The sequence below is a fragment of the Microcaecilia unicolor genome, chromosome 9 (assembly GCF_901765095.1).
Source record: "Microcaecilia unicolor chromosome 9, aMicUni1.1, whole genome shotgun sequence".
In the NCBI taxonomy this organism is placed as follows: Eukaryota; Metazoa; Chordata; class Amphibia; order Gymnophiona; family Siphonopidae; genus Microcaecilia; species Microcaecilia unicolor.
The window spans coordinates 31,721,567-31,738,320 of NC_044039.1; the positions used below are offsets into that span (position 1 = coordinate 31,721,567).

General features: G+C 44.1%; 1 protein-coding gene across 1 annotated transcript in view; it reads right to left on the minus strand.

The window, feature by feature from the left end:
* Positions 1 to 16,528, minus strand: part of ANO4 (anoctamin 4) — a 223,269-nt gene extending 206,741 nt beyond the window's left edge. Inside the window, exons 1-2 of the mRNA XM_030214891.1 lie at positions 16,516 to 16,528; positions 16,199 to 16,444 (exon numbers count right to left, since the gene is read on the minus strand). Coding sequence (XP_030070751.1) covers positions 16,199 to 16,444; positions 16,516 to 16,528 — 259 coding nt within the window. The remainder of the gene's footprint in view (positions 1 to 16,198; positions 16,445 to 16,515) is intronic.
* Positions 16,529 to 16,754: the final 226 nt, after the last annotated feature.

Below are 16,754 nucleotides of genomic sequence, written 5' to 3' on the forward strand. Positions count from 1 at the left end.
TTTTCACCGGCAGCAAAAAGTTGTTGGGAGTTTTTAGCTGGTGGGGCTTGGGGGTCCCCGCCAGCCACATTATAGGTGTGCTGCTACTTGGTGGGCCTGAACCTAAAGTGGGTGGGCCCGGGCCCACCCCAGCCCACCCTTGGCTATGCCACTGGTCTCCAGAATATTCTTTGCAGGCATAGAGGTGACATTTCTGGTGATCCTGCTACAGTAAACGATAGAGATGTATAACATTGTATAAAACAGTTTATGAATTAGTTTGATGAACCTGCAAAAAATTTGCAGGTTGGCAAATTAGTGATATATATTTTTTTTTTTTTCTCTCAGATTGACAAATCCACACAACATTTTAGTTGGATTCTCCCTGGTTTCATTGAGGAAATTTTCCATGCAAATTTGGGAAGAAAATCCCCAAATATTTTCAGTCTTACTTTAGATGGACTTTATAACCCTCAACTTGCATAGAGCAACTTGTTACAGCATTGTCTATGCTTATGATCTACTTTCTTCTCTGGATGGCACACCTCAGAGACAGTCCTGCAGGCTGAAAGGACATGAGAGAGGTTTTGAAGAGTAAGCCAGACAACAGATTTTGGGTAGGCCTGGCTACGCCACTGCTCTGGACCTTCCTGGCATAGCTCACCCTTGCCAGCCCTGCAAAGGATACTCAAGTTTCCTGTGCCATGGTACTATAACTATGCCAGAGAGTCAGACTCCATCAGATATTTGCAAAGTATTTAATTTTTTTTGTTACATTTGTACCCCGCACTTTTCCCACTCATGGCAGGCTCAATGCGGCTTACATGGGGCAATGGAGGGTTAAGTGACTTGCGCAGAGTCACAAGGAGCTGCCTGTGCCTGAAGTGGGAATCGAATTCAGTTCCTCAGTTCCCCAGGACCAAAGTCCACCACCCTAACCACTAGGCCACTCCTCCACTCTTGTAAGAAGCAAATCTTTCATACTGAACAATACTTCTGGTTTTAATTATCCACAGATGCAATAGAATTGAAAGACATTTATGTTTTCAATTTTGATACCAACCTTAGAATATGTTTGAAAAACCCCCTCCTCCACATTTAAAAAAGGGGCATTTTGATCTGGCTTAGTGGCGAATACCTTAGTCCACAAAATCATATACGGCGTAGTCCCAGAATACATGACAGACCTCGTAGACTTACCAATAAGAAACAAAGTCAGATCATCAAGATCCTACCTAAACCTAAACTACCCAAATTGCAAAGGACTGAAACACAAAACAACTTACGCAGCCGGCTTCTCTTACATAAGCGCACAACTATGGAATGGGCTCCCAAAAGCTGTGAAAACAATCCACGACCACTTGAACTTCAGGAAATCACTAAAAACCAACCTCTTCAAAAAGGCCTACCCCAACGACCCCACGTAATCCTCTTCACCTACCAACACAGCATGACTATGATGGAACAGGACAACATGCAATCTTCATCCATTTCGACCCTCCACTTATACCTCATATGATCACTATACAACTTTGTATTTGTTAACCACCGACTGGGCAAACGCCTTTGACGGTACTATGTAAGCCACATTGAGCCTGCAAATAGGTGGGAAAATGTGGGGTACAAATGCAATAAATAAATAAATAAATACCAAGTGCTGCTATGTGGAAGAGATGGATTAAACGCACCCTTTTATTTAAGTGTGTTTAATGTTTTCAGTTAGCGTGTATTAATTGCAAAAATTATCAGATGCTAACTGTAAAGCCTGGGTGGTGAGTGGGTTTGTGCCCAGCATCTAGCCATGCAGTTACCACACAGCACAGACTTTTACTGCCCTGTTAAATGTGTTATTGATAGCATGGTTGCAGATGTAGTACTCGCAAAACACTAAGGAGGTGATTCTATAAGTGGTGCCTCCATGTAAGTGCTCTGATGCCATGCTGTGATAGTTGATTCTATAATGACAACTGGGCAGCCTGATTGTGTTCTAGAATACTAATGAAACACAGCATCGGTGCACCTTACATTTATGGAGGTGCCATAAACCTGGTGTAACTGCAGTTGCATAAACGCGGCAAGGGCATGCAAAACTTACAGGATTCAGTAAATGGCTAAATTCAGTACATGGCATACAAAATTCAGCCACTCCAGAAAGTTTGCGCAATTAGTTTGCGGGTGTCTCCCCAATATTAAACACTTATACAAATAGGAACCTCAAATCTCCAGATAGGGAAAAATTCAAATGTATTGGAAAAACCACTATCTATTTAGGAGTCCATTAATATTGTTGGTTCCAGCAAGGAGAAAAAAGAGAAAAAACAATCAAAAGTAAAAACTCACTATAAGTGAGAAAAACGAATGATTTTAAAAAAAAACCCTTTCTCCTTACTAATCACCTAGTGGGGGACACCAAACTAACACAGACTGTACCCGACTCAAATGAAAAATGCAGACTGCACGGACCACCCCTTGTTCAAAAACCCCCAAACCAGTCAGTCCCCACTATCAACCCCGGGAACCTTCAGGGTGTGATCTAAAAGACCAACAGTACTTAACTTTAGGGTATGGTGGATCCAAAACTTACAGGGCTGGCACCTCCTTTGTTTCTTGGCCACAGCCTCCTATTAAACCCTTCAACATGCGCCTTGTTTCGCCAAATCTATGGCTGCTTCAGGAAGGGTGCTGGAACAAATCCAAAATTCAGCACCAGAAAACAAAAATCGGAGCTAAATGAGATTCTATAAAGAGTGTGTGCCCTTTCTAGAATCATGCTTGGTTTCAGCAGACATACATCTGCTGAAACCAGGTGTAAATAAGTACATGGGTGGATTGACCATATGGGCAACCGGGCAGTGCCCGAGATCCCAGGGATGTGGGGATGCTCAGTGCTTCCTCCCACGTGCCCGACGTGTGACATCCTTCTCTCTCCTCCGGGACCAGGATGACCCGTTTCTTCCCCCTCCTGCGCTCCCATCCCAAACCCCCCCCCCCCCCCTTTGCAGGCAGGGACACTGGCAGCTAAATCGGCCATCTGCTGCTGATGCCAAAACTTCCCTGTGCCGCAGCCTTCCCCTTTCTGATGTCACTTCCTTCTTCCACAAGCGGGGCAGAGGGACGTTCCAGTGTCAGTGACAGATGGCCGATTTAGCTGCAGGACCAAAGGAAAAGGTCGGTGGCATGGGGAGAGGGAGGCAGCAGCAGGACCAAGGGGCCCAATGGTCCTCATTGCCCCGGGGTACAGACCACTCTCAGTCTGCCCCTGGTACAGAATGCGTGATGATGTGGATTTTAAATAAATAAATAAATACATTTTATAATGTATGCATGTAAATTGTGATTCGACTTATGCTCCACCTAAACTCTGCCAAAGAATACACATACACCACAGTCCTGAGCAAGTATGTGTGTTCTTCTTATCCTATATAATAATTCTCACCTCCAACAGGATGTGCCTGGGACCGTGCCTGCCGGAAGTGGTCTGCTAGGCAGGCACGCACTGACCTCAGTGACATCAGTGACAGACAATTTGGCAAAGCAAAACAATCTGAGTGCTGGCCATTAGGACACAGGGTTGATAGGAGAGTTTTAAAAGACTGAAGGAACCGAAAGTGTTAAATGGGGGGAGGGGGGGAGTTCTGAAGGACTGAAAGACATGAACATTTGGGAAAGGAAAACAATCTGAATGCTGGCCATTAGGACACAGGGTAGATAGGAGAGTTTTAAAAGACTGAAGGAAACGAAAGTGTTCAAGGGGGGGGGGGGGGGGGACAAGTTCTGAATGAATGAAAGAAATGAAAATTTACGAGAGGAACACAATCTGAATGCCGGGCATTTGTACACAGGGTAGATAGGACACTTTTTTTAAAAAATGAAGGACGTGAAAGTATTACATCTTGGGGGAGGGGTGAGGAGGAAAGCGGTGGGGTATCTGGATACTGGGCGTTAGGGCCACGGGGGTACATAGACTTTTGAAAGCCTTAAGGAGCCCAAAGTGTGGGAACGAGGAGGAAAAGGAGGGGAGGGAACGGGATGAGGGGCATTAGGAACAGAGGAGGGGGCCCTGTCACACACTCTCATTCTCACACACACATTGTCACACAGACAGTCTCACTCTGTCACACACCCGCACATTCACTCTGGCTCTCTCTCTCAAACATACACACTCCCAGGAAAACCTTGCTAGCGCCCGTTTCATTCCTTCCAGAAACGGGCCTTTTTTACTAGTATTGTATATGTAGATAAGTGAGACATTGTACATGCATATACTGTCATATACACACTAAAATGCCTGTATATAATTACCTCTTATAAGTATATTCAGAACCACAATATTATGATTAAATTAAATGCTGTTGTCAGTATTAACTTAATCCAGTCACCAGGTCTATGAAAATTGGCCTTTCGGTTAATTTCTTCCGTGCTGTTCCAGTAGATTCAGCAATCTTATGAGCCAAATGGGTTTATCAGATAAGCTAATTAAGGAAGTTTTCTCTGTGTCTAATTGTATAAATAGCATCCCTCTAATTAGGGCTGTGTTTCCCATTAGGCATGGCAAGTATACCGCTAGAGGTATAAGCAACACTCAGAGCACGGAGGATTAAATGTCAATATGATTCTCTGTCTCTTCAAACAGGAGAAGCTCTGAAGATCCTGTGCCTAAGAGGAATGGGGGCCTGCTAGCATGCAAATGCATGCTGGACAGGGCTCACAATTCCTCTCCAATGGTCTGCAAACTCTAACGCCAGCTCTGAGCTGGCTTAGGGTTTTACCATGGCCAGCAAGCCAATTTTGGTGCGCTGGTCGCTGATCGTTGGCGCTGAGTAGGTTTAGCCCTGTTTTGCATGCATTTGCATGCTAGTTGCATTCAGAGCCCACAAACGCATTGTTTCACGTGCTCAGGTGCTCTGATCATGGGGCAGTAGCAAATGCAGGCGCTAGTATGGTGCTAACAGACTCTAGCACCTGTGTTTGCTTCTGATCATCAGCCCATAAAGTTTTTCAGTGACTGCATGCTAATGCTGCTAATGATAACATTAGACATAATAGAAAAGGGCCAAATTTATGACTACATTAGAAATGGGCTTAGCACGTAACAAAGTCCAGAGTTAGAACGTAGTAAGCCCATTTACTAGCGCAGCTTAATAAAAGGACCCCTAAATTTGTTAAGGCACTAAAAAACTGAATGCTAACTAATGAAAGCACATCCCTACTGCACTGAGATATACAATGACTAGTAAAACATGCCCGTTTCTTGCGCAAATGAAACGGGCGCTAGCACGGTTTCCTTCCGAACCTTTCCCCCTCCCTACTCACCCCTTCGGCGTTCTGAAGGCACTGACCGCCATTGTTGCGGACCTCGGCAAGCCACTGACGCCATTGCTCCGCCCTCGACGTCATCACGTTTGACGCGAGGGCGGGGCCCCAACACAGGGTTTTCGGTGGCTTCGAAGGCTTCAAACCGGAAGGAAGTGCCCGGAGGACCTGACAGTGACGTCAGTGTCCTCAGAACATTGAGGGTGAGTTTTATTATACAGGATATCTGCAAGTCACACAGGGGTCGCTTTACTAAAGTATGGTAATAGATTTAGCACATGCTAATGATTAGCATGTGCAAAATGATGAGACATCCAATATATTCTTATGGGCATCTTATCAATTAGTATGTGCTAAATCTGTTAGCACACTTTTGTAAAAGGACCCCATTATGAAGGCTATGTACTAAAGGGCTCTCTACTTTTGCCCTGATGTACTAAAGAAATTTTGTTTTCCACTTTGAGACTGATTTGCTAAAGGTTTCAGGAGCAGAAAAGGCAGTCTAAAGCAATTTTATGCAGGAAAGCAGTTAGTTATATGGTCAAGAAAAGCACCCCAAGTTATTCATTTAAGTTTTGAAAGCCACACATGAAAAATGAATGCTTTTTTGAGAGCACTGTCAAACCACAAGTGATTAATGCACTTTCTTCTCTACCAGGAGTATTTCAGCGAGGACTTATGCCATAAGTATTGCCTTCAAAGCCACCACACAGCAGCAATCAATTGAAAAGTAATACTCTAGAAGATGCAAAAGAAAACCAGACTTAATTTCTGGAATAAAATTCACTGCAGTGCGCTCATATATAGTTTACGGTCTATTCTTATAGTCCACCATAACCACCAAGTTCTATATTTATTTGTTTATTTATTGTGAACATTTATATCCCGCATAATCCCACCAAGGCAGGCTCTATGTGGCTTACAATGTTTGATGAAAAGTACAACATAATATCCTGTTTCCCCTGAAAATAAGACCTAGTAGAGGTTTTGCTGAATTGCTAAATATAAGGCCTCCCCCGAAAGTAAGACCTAGCTCCAAATTGTATCTTCCGCCTCCCGCCCCCCAGCTGAGCCCGCCCTCAATTCCCCGACATATTACCTTCCATTCCGTTCCGGACACGCCGCCCTGCGTTTAAAGCTCAGCTGTTACTTTAAGTCGCTGCGGCAGCTCGAGTCCAGTCTCTCCCGTCAGTGTCCCGCCTTCCTCTGATGAGGTATTTCCTGTTTCCGCGAGGGCGGGACATTGAAAGGAAAGGCTGAAGTCGAGCCGCCGCTGCCCTTCCCCACAGACGTTCGGCAGCCTCCTGACATCTTTAAAACTGGGTGAGTGTCCCAACAGAAGGTACATGGGGGGGGGGGGGAGGGGGAGAAGAGAGTATTAGGAACCCTAAGGACTAAGCTTACTTAGAATGCTGTACTTATCTTACGGTAGGTAAATGGAGATTCTGTGCACTGTATTGCTCAGTCTCCTTCTTTTTCGTTGTAGGGGGATTGTTGTGCCGACTCATGTTTCACCAAGCTGTATCAAGGCTTCCCCTTAATTTACTTAATGCTGACTTCGTGTCCTGCTGCTGTGAAATTAAAAAGGCTGTTGAAATTCTAGAAAGCTACTGCTAAAAGTTGCAGTGGCCATTTTCTCTAAGAAGCTGCAATTTTACTGTAGTAGGGTATTTTGAACAGCTTGTAGCCTCTGCAGCTGATATTGAGGTAAGCCTTGGAGTAAAGAACTGCAATAATCCAATCATGGTACCGTGTTTCCACAAAAATAAGACATCCCCTGAAATAAGACCTAGCGCATCTTTGGGAGCAAAAATTAATATAAGACACTGTCCTATTTTTGGGGAAACAGGGTAGTACTAGTGCAAAGCAGAGAATAAAGAAAATGAGGGGAAGAGAGGGGAAAGAGCATTGGAAAGGAAGGCGGAGATGCAGAAGGTCAAGCAGCTGAGGAGAATGAGCGATCACATAGGTAGGTCTTCAGGGATTTCTTGAATAGACTGTGATCGGTAGTCTCTTTTAACGTTGACGGCAGAGCGTTCCAATATCGGGGACACTGGAAGCAAAATGAAGAGGCAAAGAGCAGCTTGTATCTTAAGTTCCTGCAGTTAGGAAAGTGGAGATTGAGATAGGTGCGGGACGACTTTTCGGAATTTCTGGGCGGGAGATCGATCAGGCTGAACGTATAGGCTGGAGCGTTCCCGTATACAATCTTGTGGGTAAGAGCACAGACTTTGAATTCAATCCGTTCTTTGATCGGGAGTCAATGGAGCTGCTCACGAAGGGGCGTTGCTGCCTCAAATCGAGATTTGCCAAATAGCAGCCTCGCCGCCATGTTCTGCGCTGTCTGGAGTTTCTTAAGGGTGTGCTCCTTACAACCGGTGTAAATTCCATTGCGGTAGTCGAAATGGCTCAAGACGAGGGAATGGATTACAGAATCAAGACGTCCAGACAATTACCAGAGAATTATAACTTACAAGAAGTTCTGTACAACAATTAACAGAAGAGAAATTTCCTAAATAAAAGTGACGCTCACAACTGGACCATAAATGCCCTTTTTTAGAAGCCTTATTTGTGATTTACTCATGTAAATACTGGTTTAAATCATGCTAAGCCAGATCAGGAGGAGAAATTTAGCAACAGTCACTCAGGCAGGGCTACTGAATATCCCCTCTGACTGCTAGTAAAAAGGCTCGTTTCTGACACAATTGAAATGGGCGCTAGCAAGGTTTTCCTTGGAGTGTGTATGTTTGAGAGAGTGAGTGTGAGAGTGACTGTATGAGAGAGAGTGAATCTGTGAGTGTGTGTGTGTGTGACAGAGAGAGTGAGACTGGGTGCGAGTGTGTCTGTGAGAGTGTGTGTGCCTGGGGCCCCTCCCTCCTACCCAGTTCCAGTGTCCCCCCTTCCTCCGTGTTCCAGGGTCGTTGTTCCCCCTCCCTCCCTCCGAGTTCCAGGGTCGTCCCCCCAGTTTTTTTTAAAGTTTTTGTAAAGATGGTGCATTCCCCCCTCCTCCCCTCTCGTCCCCTCCTCCAAGTTCCAGGCCCCCTCCCTCCCTCCCTCCCCCTGAGTTCCAGACCTCCCTCCCCCCCAGTTCCAGACCCCCTCCCTCCCTCCCTCTGAATTCCAGACCCCCTCCCCCCTCCGAATTCCATACCCCGCTCCGAGTTCCAGACTCCACCTCCCTGCCTCCCTCCCTCCGATTTGCAGACCCCCCTTCCTCCAATTTCCTGACTCCCCCTCGGAGTTCCTGACCCCTGGACCCCCCTGCCGCGACCCTCTCGAGCCCCCCTTCCCGCCGCCAACCCTCGGGGCTTCGGAGCCCATCTGTGAAGAAAGTTACAGACACAGGCAGGCAGACACATAAAACGTTAGGGGTGAGAATTATATAGGACGTGTCATAATGGGTCTATTAAAGCAGCTACTATGCTGAGTAACGCAGATGCATTACATGACAGTCTTATGACTCCTGTTTTCTGGAATAAAATCATTAAGACTGCCCCTCCTCAGTACAAAAATGTTATTATGACGTTACTGATAAATCAAAAAAAATCAAATAGGAGAAGTAATAAATACTATCAGGCAGTTTGGAGATCTCAGAGAGAGGGGTCCTCGAACTGAGACTAAAGATCGGTCAGGTGGAGGGGCATAATCGAACGGCACCGCAAAGAGCAGCCCGAACCGTATTATCGAAAAAGATGGCCGGCCATCTTTTGTTTCGATAATACGGTTCGGGCCGGCCAAATGTCAGAGACGGCTGGGTTTGAGATGGTCGGCATCGGTTTTCGCCGATAATGGAAACTAATGCCAGAGATCTCAAACCCGGCCAACTCCAAGGCATTTGGTCGTGAGAGGAGCCAGCATTTGTAGTGCACTGGTCCCCCTAACATGCCAGGACACCAACCCTAGGGGGCACTGCAGTGGACTTCAAAAATAGCTCCTTCGGTGCTGAGCCCCCCCAAATCCCCCCCAAACCCCACTCCCCACAACTGTACACCACTACCCCTTAGGGATGAAGGGGGGGCACCTACATGTGGGTACAGTGGGTTTTGGGGGGGTTTAGAGGGCTTAACATTTACCGCCACAAGTGTAACAGGTGGGGGGGATGGGCCTGGGTACACCTGCCTGAAGTGCACTGCACCCACTAAATACTGCTCCAGGGACCTGCATACTGCTGTCAGGGAGCTGGGTATGACATTTGAGGCTGGCATAGAGGCTGGCAAAAATATATATATTTTTCTTTTTTTGGGTGGGAGGGGGTTGGTGACCACTGGGGGAGTCAGGGGAGGTGATCCCCGATTCCCTCCAGTGGTCATTTGGTCGGTTGGGGCACCTTTTTGAAGCTTGGTCCTGAAAGAAAAGGGACCAAGTGAAGCCAGCGAAATGCTCGTCAAGGCCGGCTTTCTTTTTTCCATTATCAGGCAAAACTGTCCATCTCGTACCACGCTCCCGTCCCGCCTTCACTACCCTACCAACACGCCCCCTTGGCCGGCTCTGCAACGGAAAGCAGTTGGCGCCGGCCAAAATCGGCTTTCGATTATACCGATTTGGCCAGGTTCACGAGATCGCCGGCCATCTCCCGATTTGTGTCGGAAGATGGCCGGCGATCTCTTTCGAAAATAAGCTGGATAGTCATTTACAAGAAAATCCCAAGGTATCCCTTAAAGGTATGTTCATAGACCTGCTGAGAGATGGAGTAAGGAAGGAAAAGATAGATGGAATAGATAAAGGAAAGCACTGGAATATGTAAAAACAAGGGGGATTGGACACGGCCACAAAGCAGATTCAAGAAGTGCTCACTCCTCCTCCTGCTTCTCCTTCAGAATATCCCCAGGCTGATCTCCAGGTTGCATCTCAAGGCTGCATGTGCCTGCTTACAAAAAACATTACCTGAATGGAAATAACTGTATCAGTATCTGAGATCTGCGAAATCGAAGGGTGGCTTAAAGAAGGAATGACAAGAGGGTCAAGGCCCAGTGATGTTACAGGTAGCCTGGTCTAAAATAGATCAGTGACCATGTGACGAGGCATATTTTCAAAGCACTTAGCCTTCCAAAGAAATCTATGGAACTTTGTAAGGCTAAGTGCTTTGAAAATATGCCTCATGCATATGTAGATGCCATAATTTACTGAATTAATAAAAACCCCCAAAGAGTACAAGAACTGGTAGATAATGGGGCAGAGACCACCTTAATGTGTAGAAATCCACAGAAATTCAAAGGACATAAAATAGCTACAAATGGTTTGGAAGGAAAGGTAACACTAGCAGCTTTCACTAAACTACGTAAACAGATTTGTCAATTGTCAATGAGGGAATATTCTGTTTTAATTGTACCTATCCAATAATATATCATTTGAATTCACATTTTAAAGGAGTTGGTTTTATATTTAAGGAATGGGCAATATTCATTTGGGAGGCCATTACATATACATGCAATGTATATGTAATGGAGTGGCCTAGTGGTTAGAGCACCAGTCTTGCAATCCAGAGGTGGCCGGTTCAAATCCCACCGCTGCTCCTTATGATCTTGGGCAAGTCACTTAACCCTCCATTGCCTCAGGTACAAACTTAGATTGTGAGCCCTCCTGGGACAGAGAAATATCTAGAGTACCTGAATGTAACTCACCTTGAGCTACTGCTGAAAAAGGTGTGAGCAAACTCTAAATAAGTATTGAAGATTCTACATGGAATGTTGCTGAGTGGAGGAGTGGCCTAGTGGTTAGAGCACTGGTCTTGCAATCCAGAGGTGGCTGGTTCAAATCCCACTGCTGCTCCTTGTGATCTTGGGCAAGTCACTTGTGAGCCCTCCTGGGACAGAGAAATATCTAGAGTACCTGACTGTAACTCACCTTGAACTACTACTGAAAAAGGTGTGAGCAAAATCTAAATAAATAAATAAAAATAATAGTGGGTAAGTTACAAGTGCCTCCAGCTCTCAGTTGCCAGCTGTAACCAAAGTTATTCAGATTAAACAATATAGAATACCTGGGGAACATGATGAAATACAGAATACTATTCAAGATTTGTCAGAAGCTGGAATATTAAGATACACCACTTCCCCACATAATAATTCAGTTTGGCCAGTGAGAAAATCAGATGGGAGCTGGCACATGACAATAGATTATAGAGAACTGAACAAGTTCACACCTCCATTAACTGCTGACGTACCAAATGTGATTACATTGATATAAGGAGTTCAAACATATGGTAGGAAATAGTATGCAGTAATTGATTTGGCAAATGCCTTTGATTACCATACCGATTAAAGGCAAAAATCAGGATCAGTTTGATTTTCCTGGGAAAGAAGACAATATACCTTTACCAGGTTACACCAGAGATGTTTGCATAGTCCTACGATCTGCCACCTAATCGTGGCAGAACATTTAGATGAAGTGTGTTTACCTATCTACATGCAAATACCTCATTATATAGATGATATTATGATTCAAGGAGAGAATGAGGAAGAAGTTCATAGGGAAATAGATAAGGTGATTGAAATAATGTAGAAGCATGGTTGGGAAATTAACCCTGATAAGATACAAAGACCAGCTCAAACAGTGAATTTTTTAAGAATCAATTGGAATGCTGCGGTGCAAGAAATTGCTCCAAAGGCAAAAAAGAAAATATTAGATTAGTAGTCCCTGAAAACAACTCTTCTGAATTCACTCCTTCAGGAGAGAGGAATGCTTTAAATTGATCTCTTTGCAAGGAAAGAGAATGCAACGTTTCCTTTTTACGGTTCCATTCTGTCTTTCCCCCTATGCCTAGAAAATTCCATTGACTTGATAGTACCATTATGCTTACCCTCCAATTCCTCTCATACCATGAGTTATACACAAGTCCCAGTGAAGTCGAAGCATCATGATTCTCATAGTGCTCTACTGATCTCAACAGAAATGATTCCATCTTCTTAAGAACCTAGCAGTTGTATCTCTACACAAGCTTTTTTCAATTTCCAGCACTAATAACTCAACGGGAAGGCCACCTTATTCATCCAGACCTGAAGTCTCTAGCTGTCAAACACAAAAATTAAGCAGTCTCTAGTTTCTGCTCTCAATGTTCAGCAGTCCATTCAGAACATTTTTATAGTAACTCAAAAACCTTCTATTAGGCAAACATATGCTTTTAGGTGGAAGAGATTTTCAATATGGTATTTTATTAATGGCTATGACCTTATCATATGTCCTCCTATGACGATTCTTCAGTATCTTCTTCATTTATATTGACTTGGCCTTCAAACCTCTTCTATTAGAGTGCACCTCAGTGTGCAGTCAGCTTATCATGCTCCGGTGGATAAACTTCCAACATCACAACTGTGTATGGTGACTCATTTCATGAAAGGTCTTCTTCATATAAAAAGCCTCCTTTATGGAAGCCCTCTGTGCTGTGGGACTTAAATTTGGTGTTCAGTTTTTTTTTTTTTTTTGTTACATTTGTACCCCGCACTTTCCCACTCATGGCAGGCTCAATGCGGCAATGGAGAGTTAAGTGACTTGTCCAGAGTCACAAGGAACTGCCTGTGCCTGAAGTAGGAATTGAACTTAGTTCCTCAGTTCCCCAGGACCAAAGTCCACCACCCTAACCACTAGGCCACTCCTCCACTTCCCTTATGAAGTCTTCTATTGAATATCTGGAATGCATCTCTGAAGTTCCTAACTTGAAAAGTATTCTTCCTGATAGCAATCACTTCAGCTAGGAGAGCTACATGCAATTCTATTATCACAAGGTTGTTCTTTATCCCAAGTTGTAAAACCTTTTCACCCAAACAAGGAGACAGTGCTTTCTACCTTCTGTTTGAAGCCCCATTCAAATCCTCAAAGCCCTCCATATTCAAGACTTTAAATGAGCTCCTGTCTACCCCTTAAAAGGAACTGAATTGACTCAACTTTTCATTTCATTTGATCTGAATAGAACTGGTATGGCGATTGCAAAACAAACTCAAGCAAACTGGCTGGCGTCTTGTATACAATTTTGCTATGAACAAGCGAATATTCCTCTCGGCTCCAAAGTCAAGTCTCGTCAGTCCGTGGTACTGGCCAATCTGTCCCTGTAAGCTACCAACTCTTGAAACTGACTGTACAGTTTCCTGAAAACACTAAGACAATTTAAGACTGAGCAGCCCTAAGTTTGGGAGTCACCCACTTATCTGCCTGACTAAATCCTGCTTGTTGACAGAAAAAGCAATGTTGCTCACCTGTAGCAGGTATTTTCCATAGACAGCAGGATTTCTAAGACACACAATCCTTCTCACCTACCCAAGAGTTGCTTAAATTGAGCTCTGAAACCATGAGAAGGACTGCACATGCTCAGAGCTTTATACTATGGGGTTCTCTTACAAAAGTGCAGTGGCGTAGCCCACTTAGGGCTCAGGCCCACCCAACAGTACCACACGTTTAGTGGTAGCTGGTGGGGATCCCAAGCTCAGCCAGCTGAAGACTTCCCCCTAATGGTAACAAAAACACTACTCTCCACGATACCAGCACCTGCGCATGCTCAGTTTTCAGCGCATGCGTACTGCAGACTGCCATGGTGGAAAGAAGCATTTCCCCGCAAGTTGAGATATTTTTGTTGGTGGTGGTTGGGGGGGGGGGGGAAGAGCACTTGGTGCCCACCCACTTCTTGCCTAGGCCCACCCAAAATCTGTAGTCTGGCTACGCCCCTGCAAAAGTGCATTACGTTTTGCACTTCCTGCATCTTATCAGCAAAGGTTAATGCACAGTAAGTGCAAAGGCAGCATGGCAACTGTTGGTGGCCTGCCTAGCATGTCCTCGGCAGCACCCACACAAAAATGTTCATTAGCACATGCTAAGTCTGCTCACAATTAGCATGGATGAACTTTATTTATAGGTATTTATTAACCAGTGTACAGCAGATACAGTTTAACATCAAATTTACAATTTTGTTAACCGCATAACAATAGTAAAAATGAGCAAATATAAACATAAATACAATAAATGAGGCAAACTTGAAACCTAATAAGAGGACTACCATAAAAAGTATGAAAAATATACACATTTAACAGCACTGAAATTCAAATAACAGAGATATAATACAATGTCAGCATAATACTAATGAAACGCCTAATAAGCACGCATTAGAACACTCAAATAACATAGATATCATGCTAATGCTTTTCTACGATACAGCTTATCATGTAGCCGAGAGGCCAAATGCAGATATATAGATGGGGACAAGATAGGTGGTACAGAGTCAGTTGGGATAAATAGATGGGTGGCTGAGCTTGGTACCTCTTATTGAGGTGGCGCTAAGTGAACCCACATTATGTACCCTGTGTTAACTGCAGTATGCAGTATACCTCACCTAAGGTTATAAAATACCGATAAAGTGCAATTACATGCATAATCACCCTACCGCCCAGGAATGCATTAAGACTATCCCGTTCATACCTAAACCTTCATTACCCAAATTGCACCGGACTTAAGTACAAATCCACATATGCTTTCTTTCATCAGCTCGCAACTATGGAATTCTTTGCCAAAAATTTGGCAGGGGTAATCCCGAAAATAATAGAGCGGAGCTGGCGCTAAAACGGCAAAAGGGGGAAGTCCTTGACACAGCTGAGAAAGCGAAACATGCATGTCAGACAGCTTTGAGCCCCCAGTCCGAATACTTAAAAAGATAAGTGTTTAAGTTATAACTAAAATGAATGCATAGAGCCGATGAGGAGCTTGGTGCTACATGAATTGCCAAAGTAATCATGACTGGCTAATAAACACCACTGAGGCACATTGAGAGATTAAATCTCATTAAAACATACTATAAAAGCAGTTTAATGTGGTGGAGATAAATGTATATCTAGGACTGAGTGAACTTGAAGTACATATATATATACGGTTTCTAGTAAGATTAATTTAAGATAACTGCCGAATATACTAGTCCTCTGCTTGATACACATCAATCTAGTGACAATTTTGGACACTTCCACCCTTCCCTCCTCTCCCCTGGTTTCCCTGCTCCTTCCATCCCTTCCCCATCCTCCCCATTATTTCTTATGTAGGTTTTCTGTTGTATTAGCTTAATTTTACTGCACTGGCGTCTGCCTCTGCGGTGCGCTGTAAGCCACATTGAGCCTGACGCTGTTGGGAAAATGTGGGGTATAAATGAGATAATAAATAAATAATTGCAAATCTGTGCCAGTTAACACCAATTATAGCCAATTATTAATGCCAATGAGCAGCTAATTCAACAATTAAGTTATACACATAACTAACAGTATTCTATAACCTGCGTGCACAATTTTGAATTGAATTCTATATATGGCACCGAAGAAGCGCTATTCCATAAGCCACATTTAAAGTTAGGCGTGGTTTATTGAATAGCACTTATGCCCAGGACAAGCACCTAACTTTAGGCACAGTCATTTGCACCAACTGAAATGTGGTGAAAATTTACATGCCTAAATTAGGTGTATACCCGTTATTCTATAAAAACACACAGAAATGCTAGGAACACCCTCGTTCCGTCCATGACCCTCCCATTTCCTTGTCCCTTTTTTTTTTTTAACTTACACATAAAATTTAGGAACAAATTCCACGCCTAAATTTATACCCATAAGTTCCAATTAAATCTAATTAGTGCCAATAATTGTTTGTTTAAAAAGCTAGCTATTGGCACTAATAGGCTCATTATTCAATTACATTGCGCACATGCCCAAATTTGTGCTTGCAATTTTTGGCAACTTTTATAGAATTAGGGGGAAAAGTATAAAATTAGATGTGCAAGATTATAGAATAGGTGCTAAGGACATACCCCAAACCATTTTCCACAGCCTCAAACTGCTGCTCTTGTACAACAAACAATCATTTTTGAAAGCATTAGCTCAAGCCAGTGGGATTTTGAAAAAAGAAAACCATTTTACTGCTCAGCAGAGTAGAGAATCTCATCACCTACCTGTGGAGCTGTGACTCACAGTTTCCAGACTGCTGCAGTAAGAAGGCACTGAAGTGAGAGAAGGTGAAGATGGACAAGATAAGGCAGCTGGTAAATCCAGTGGTGGCGTGAAAGAGTGAGATACAGGAGCGTCAGCATCCTCAGAACTATATGGAAGCTGATCACATGGAAAATGGAACTCTGTTTGCACATGTAGATTTTTCCATTGGGACAGTCCTGATGCAGTTGGGCCACCTGCATCAAAACCTAAAGGAGAAATGCAAAAGGGGAACAATTTGATAAAGCATTTTCCACATGAAGGAATACAAACCAAATACCAATTGCAACCATAGAAGAACGTAGGGATTTTAAATAGTGGTATAGCCATGGGAGGGCCTAAGGGGCCTGGGTCAGCCTCATTTTGGGCTCAGGACCCCCTCCCAAAATTGTGGCACTGTCTGCTGCTATGTTGATGGTGGTCTCCAAATCCTGCCAGCAGAAGAGGTCTTCCACCAGCGGTCTGGCCGTCAGCGGCACTTTCCATGGACCACTGCCAGCCTGCCCCCCCCCCCCCCCC